The 7,152-nt window shown below is 32.7% G+C and overlaps 1 protein-coding gene across 2 annotated transcripts; it reads left to right on the forward strand.

Moving 5' to 3' along the window:
• Window positions 1–3,377: 3,377 nt before the first annotated feature.
• LOC122584253 (rRNA-processing protein fcf2-like) lies at window positions 3,378–6,610 on the forward strand. Of its 2 annotated transcripts, none has more exons than XM_043756466.1 (6): window positions 3,378–3,461; window positions 5,010–5,222; window positions 5,312–5,372; window positions 5,862–5,939; window positions 6,019–6,134; window positions 6,215–6,610. In XM_043756466.1, the coding sequence occupies exons 2-6, from the start codon at window positions 5,011–5,013 to the stop codon at window positions 6,321–6,323; spliced, it is 576 nt and encodes a 191-aa protein (XP_043612401.1). In that variant the 5' UTR covers window positions 3,378–3,461; window position 5,010; the 3' UTR covers window positions 6,324–6,610. The 2 variants fall into 2 exon arrangements, with proteins under 2 accessions (XP_043612401.1, XP_043612402.1); XM_043756467.1 differs by lacking the exon at window positions 3,378–3,461 and adding an exon at window positions 4,590–4,692.
• The last annotated feature ends 542 nt before the right edge of the window (window positions 6,611–7,152 follow it).

A 7,152-nucleotide genomic window follows, 5' to 3' on the forward strand; every position in this document is an offset into this window, starting at 1 on the left:
CTAATTAAAGGTTTTACCATGTATTAACGGGCGTTTTTTTCTTTTTCCTTTTTGTATTGTTAAAAGTTTCAAATTTTTGGTATAATTCACCACTTACCATGTACATATAAAATTTAGTTTGAATTTATTTTTGACTTTGTATTTGAATGGCTAAGATTGTTTTTCTCTTTTATTTTCGATGGTCAAGATCAAACTTAAAATCTATTTTTTTTTCTCTTAACTATGGTAGCCATATATATATATATATATATAATTTTGTGGTTTGACAGCTGCATCCACATTCAATGGAGCGAAATGACTTGATTTTTTTTAATAATAAAAGCAAAGACATAAATGTATATATAAAAAATATCATATTTTCTTAAAAAGGGTAACATGTATATATAAGTATTTATATCTCCAAAAACGCTAGCTAGGAACCATCTAATAGACTAATATACACATAAATTGACTTGATCTTCTTTTAATAATAAACACGAAGACATAAATGTATATATTAAAATATATATCATATTATCTTAAAAAGGGTAACATGAATATATAAGTATTTATATCTCCAAAAACGCTAGCTAGAAACTATCTAATAGAATAATATTGACATAAATGTACATATATACACCAAAAAACATGTTTATATTTTGTTGTTTTAATTTGGTCCACCGTCCATGCTATAGAGTTTCCTTACCTAATAGAAGGAGACCCCCCCCACCCCCCTCTGGGGAAAAAAAATCTAGTAATCTGGTAAATGCACAAAAAATATTAAGGGAAAACTTTTGCCTCCTAGAGGCATTTCTTGTTAATATCAATATTATTTTTGTATAAATCTACTAAAACAAGTTCATTCTTTAATATATGAAATGTTTTCAAATTTTAGTAATTATCTAATATAAAAATATTCTAATGATCTTTTTCGTACAAAAAACTATAAATAATGAAAAGTAAAATTAGCTCAAAAACGATTATGGTTATAATTTAGATAAGTATTTATATATATATATATATATATATATATATATTTTTGATTGTGTTTTAAATTTTTGATATTCATTTTATTATATATGTTTGAAAGTGACTCTCCCCTGGTTTCGAACCAAGGACCTTATGTTAACTTTACTAAGTAGCTTCTTGTTTTACCTTGTCATGAAAAGTTACTATTCATCCTTTAATTCCTCTTAATATTATACTAGTAAAATTATACCCCGTGTTGCGGGGATTCAACTGTTCGTTGAAGCAGTTGCATTATTCTAGTGTAATCGCGTAGAACTTTCAACTGTCTTCATTATGTGATCGATAGATTTGTTTCAAATATATATTTATTTAGAGGTAAAACCACATTAGGTTATTTCTCCACATTGAGAAGTTTCACTTATTGTGATTAACTTTTGTTATTGATGATTTGCACTATATATATATTAACTAAAAACTTTGACATATGAAATATATATTTGCCCAAAGTCAAAACTACAAACGTTTTTAAAAGTTTGTAGCAACAAATATATATATATATATATACATATATATTTTATAGGCACAATAATCCAAAAATCAAAAATGAAAGAAAAAAATTTTTGAATAACAATTTTCAATATATTAGTTAAAAACGACAAAGAAGAAAGGTTTGAGAAAAACTATGTAGTTGCACATAATAGTACGTGGTACATAATGGTACGGGATATGACGATGAAAAAGTTGCAATATATTTGTTGAAAACCCAAAAGGAAAAAAGTTTGCAAAAAACCAATAAGCAACCCGTGTTTGAAAACCCAAACGGAATATGATGTGGCAAAATCCGATTAGTAGTTCAGGATGTGTGGTGGACGAATAGTAACTCGCCACGTAGGCGGTTACTATTATGTAGTTATTGTCATGTTTCAAGTTGTATTAACATATAGATATAATTATCAATAAAAATAATAATAATTACCAGTCTTAAAAGTATTTACAATCTATTATTAAATTAGTTTATATAAAATTTAAAATTTAGTTTATATTTTTTATAATTTATTGGTTTGAGATAAGAATTTGTTCTAGAGTCTTAACTTTAACATCTAGTTATTTAAATTAGAACATACATTTAAACAAATTTTCAGATTTTTTTGATTCATAACTAGGAATAGGGGACTTTTTTTTTTACTTTCTTTCTTTTTTTTATTATTGTTTTTCTTAAGCTTTTTTTTTTCAATTTGTTTTCGACTTATATATATATGTGAGGATGATAATATAAGGCTGTTAGGTACCTAAGTTTAGATGCCGGACACTCACATATTAATTTTTTAAACCATAAAAATCATGGCGACCTAGACATTTATTCATTAAACAATAAATAATAAAATCAGTATATGAGGGGTTCCACACCTAAGCTTAGGTGTCAGACAACCTTATATTCCATTTTCCCATATATATATATATGTATATATATGGAGTGAGTAGGGTCGGAGGAGGAGTGATGGTAGTCGGATGAGGAGTGATGCCGTCTGTTGGAGGAGTGAGTGGGGTCGGAGGAGAAGTGATGGTAGTCGGAGGAGGGGTGATGCCGCCTGTTAGAAGAGTGAGTGGGGTCGGAGGAAAGATTCCTCCGATGGGAGGAGTAATGCTTGAGGGAGGTGTATGTAGTGTTAATGGGAGTAGCGGGTGTAGTGGAGGGTGGTGTTGAGGTTTTGCAGCCGGTTACAAAGGTTATAATCGGGAGAAAGACAATTATTTTAGTAATCATCGTCAGGATGGATATTTGATATTTGGTGTGAATGATAAATAATGTGTGAACTAAAATGCTCAAAGTATAAACATAGACAAACCTCCTGAACCCAACAAAGCGGTAGCAACACCAGAAACAATGCGCAAAAATTGGAAGTCGCCAAAGTCAACCTTCAAAATGTAAGATGCCATATAAAAAGAAGAGAAAAATAAACTATTGAGCCTCCAAAAATGTAGTTTCATAGTTTTTATGTAGGTATGAGCACGAGTCAAAACCCGCCTCAACCCGTGATCCGACAAAACAATAATATTGAACCCGTGACCCGGTTCATTATCCCTTTTAGGTTTGTCGGGTTCAGCTCGACTCTCGGGTTTTCACTTGTCAAAACTTGGTTTGAACCTCAACGGAGAAATAACATCAAACTCATTACTCTATCAGACGGGTTGGTCCAGATCGGTTCTCGATCATTACGGATTTTCGGGTCATATACTCGTTAGTTTCTTGTATATAACCTTGAATTGAACTATAAAAAAAAACCCAAATTGAACAGTCTTTGCATAATTTAATTATTAAAAAGAAAATTAAAATTAAAAAAAAAATTAGAAAAATCAATCGTCTAAAGTACACAAAACAAAACCCTGGATTTTTGAAAACCTACTTAGAAACCTACCACAACTTTTGGCAAACGACCACCAATCACCCCACCACCACAGTTGTCGGAAACCTCCACCGTCACAGCTGTCATAAACCACCACCGTCTTTCTAGGTAATTCTTTTCCTTTGTCTAGCTTGTCCTTCCTTTTATTGTTAAAATCAAATGTTATTATTCTTCATTTGTTTTATATTATTATCATTATTATTTTCATATTTTACTGTCAAACATCATTCATTATTTTCGTTATTATGTAATGATATATGACGCAATATGTTGATTATGATATGATACATCAATTTATCAAAGTTATTATATTTTCTATAAAGTTAGACACTGCCCAGTTTAGTTTTTCGTTTAGGAACAATTATTCCGATTTTAGTATGTCCAAGTTTGTTGTGGTATGCGAAATGAGCGGTAGTCAGGCGGGTTGAGTTTTTATTAAAAAAAATAATAATAAAGAAAAGAAGAATTTAACTAAACTAACATTAGCATAAACAGCATTACTGTGAGGATACTTATATCAAGTTCTGGACTTTACGATTCTTGTTTCACAATAGTCTTTATGGATTTTATGCTATAGTCCAAGTCGAGTTATGTAATGGTAAGAGTTTTAGAGTGTCTAAACAAATATTTTACTGTTACACTTTGCTTGATGAAAAGAAAGTCTTTAAAGTGTCGCGTGCAAGTAGGCTTGCGCTTGATTGGTATATGTATCGGATATTATAGTGTGAAACGTTAGATGGCATGTTCGCTTTTAGTGTTTGTTGATATAATTTTGACTGTACCCAACACTTTGGCTTGCAAGTATGTCCTGAAGTAGAATTTCAAAGGGACAAGTATTTTTCAATGGCTTTGTCCCTTAAGCTTTTGACAAATACTTTTAATTAGTTAGTGGTTTCTACTTTGGACAACGAATCCACAGGGACCAAGCCCATCGCCACACAAACTTGGCCTAGCAAAAGTTTTTCCTGCAGAGACTCGTGTTACTACCTGAAATTGTTTGCACCTAATAGAATCTGAACTTTGGATCTCTTTAACTGTGCGAGTTATATTTTCCTAAAACTTTTCACTAAGCCAACTCATGGATGCTAATCTTGACGAATACATATACCGAGGATTTGTCATTGGTTGGGGTTTGATGAACACCGTCCAGGGTATGGACATATCACATTATAATTATAATTTGGGTTTTTATGTGGCCCGACCCAATATAGTTAGGGTGTTGCTTTCTATACTCTGTAGCTTGGGTTCTATTTATGTCCTACTTGATACTGTATACACAGGATAAGAAATCTTCGCTCCTGCCCATAGACTAGGTCGATCAGGTGAAGTGTTGAACTATGTAAGTATGTTTTCTTCTTTTTTGATTGCTTCTGTATTGTAAGTCCATTTTGCATAGCAATATAGTTTATAGTTACTACCACACATTAATGGACACATGTCGTGTTTCTAATAGCCATCTAAAAAAGTAGACTGCCCAGTTATATGAATGCTCATCTATCGCTCTTGGTAAAGTCAGTTACTTATTTAGCTTCTGCAAAGTAGAATAGCTATAATTTACGTGTTTTTCGCGTTCCCTTTGCATGTGTGCTACATTTTCTCTTTTCATTTTATATTGAAATCAGTGGCTTATTGTTTTGTTTTTTCTAATGGGAACAGAATGCCCGGAGATAAGCTATCTATCGGTCTGTCGTGGGAACCACAACTGCCCTCTTTTTCGTCTGGTACAAAAAGTGAGTCGAATGACAAGTTTCAAACTTTATATAAGCCCAACTCAGAGCTCATTGATGGGCTGTTTGTTCCACCTAATGACCCCAAAAGGTTGAACAAGTTACTGAAAAAGCAAGTCAAAGATACAAAGGGAAAGAATTGGTATGCTCACATTCTAAGTGGTGTACTTCATACACGATCTTATATCTAAATTTCTGAAGTTGACTTGAAAATGTTTGAAATGTGTGTAGGTTTGATATGCCTGCTCCTACACTCACACCTGAGTTAAAGAAGGATCTCACTCTGCTAAAGGTGTTGTCACTTCTATTGGTTCTTATAAATTTTAATTCAGCTTAATTTTTTTTCCATAACTCTTTTGACATTTTGGCCACTATCTGACAATGTTTTTTGGAGCTTCAAGCCCATGCTTTAAGAAAAAGTTTCTGCTAAACAAAAAGCTTTGAGTGGATGTAGCTTTTTAAAAAACCCCAGCCACTAAAAGCTCCTAAAACGAAAGCTACTGACAATAAAGTTTTTGAAAGAGCCCCGGCTTCAACTTCATCCCCTGATTACAACTCTCACTTCATCCCCTTGTTACAGCTCCATCCAACTACAACTACTTTTGCTAAACGTACCCCTAGTGAATAAACAATGGCATTTGCATCTTTTGAAGCTATATCATTGATTTTTTGTGACAAATAGATATATGCTTGTTTTATGTTTTTAATACTCTATAATGGCAGCTAAATTGTTTCTTTCATCCTAAATGATCTCACTTTATAACATTGTTTTCGTTTATAGCTGCGAAATGTGATTGATCCGAAGAGGCACTACAAGAAGGGTGACTCCAAATCAAACTCATTTCCAAAATATTTCCAGGTAGGTCTTGGTCTTTCGGTACATCATTAGCAAAATACTGATCTCATGGCAGATTAGGACTTATATTTGAATTTTTCAGGTTGGGACGGTTGTGGAGCCAGTATCAGAATATTTTACTAGTAGACTTACAAAGAGAGAAAGGAAGGCAACTCTTGCTGATGAATTACTATCTGATCAGTCACTCAAGGTTTACAGGTGAGGTTTTTGTTTTTTATATATAAAGGGTCGAGGAAGAGAAAAATATAGCATGTTATAAATGTTGTTTCATTTTACAGGAAGCGCAAGGTTCAAGAGATTGAACAGAAAAACCAGCCAGGCGGGGTTGATAAATGGAAGTTTAAAGGTAAAAGCTCATTGAAACGTGCAAAGCAAAGGAGGCACTGAATGTGGTCCTAATGGGGATTTTTGAAGCTATGGAAAGTAGGGCGATGACTTGTTGGATCAGATGGTGTTGCATCTTTGGTTTTGATTTATGCTGCAACGGTGAAGTGTTATTATTGTATTATGTAAGCAAGGGTGAACGATTCCTTTTACTCTAACTGTCAATTTTTGGTCTCCTTTAAAGACATTAGTATTATCTTTGATTTTTAAATGTCGTATGTCCACTATCTTTAGTTTTCAAAATGGGACAATTTTGTAGCTAAACATCAATGTTATTATTAATTTTAGTATATGGAAATATGTGATTCTAGTATAATTTACTGTACAAACCGTTAATTGGATGATCTTTTCCCTGTTCATTGACCAGGGAAGGACGAGTTTTAACTCAAGATGTATGTGACTTAACCCATGTATACCATGAAATATGAATACTATAGAACCTTTTCCTGACAGCCCTTAGGATTTTCGAATATGACATCTCTTGTGAGAACATTAGATGCTAGACTGCCCGGTCATGGTGGTTAATCAATTGCCCATGTTATGTTATTATAGTATAGCAGAATCTTATTAATACTTTGGCAACTGGATAGGCGCCAAACAATTACAAACAATAGCTTACATCAAATAGTCTGGCCTAATGTCATGCAAGATGGCCTTTGGTACACCAGACAGCCAAAGAAGCATGACCTCTATAACTAGATATTATTCCTACGTGGGTTTTATCTATGGAAGGGGATTCTATTTGTTTGTTTAAGTTATAGTTATGTAGCCTTTTTCTATGTTGTTTTGCTAGTTGAATTTCATTAACTTATAATTATATGCCATACATGAT

This window comes from Erigeron canadensis, unplaced genomic scaffold (assembly GCF_010389155.1).
Source record: "Erigeron canadensis isolate Cc75 unplaced genomic scaffold, C_canadensis_v1 Conyza_canadensis_unscaffolded:174, whole genome shotgun sequence".
Lineage (NCBI taxonomy): Eukaryota > Viridiplantae > Streptophyta > Magnoliopsida > Asterales > Asteraceae > Erigeron > Erigeron canadensis.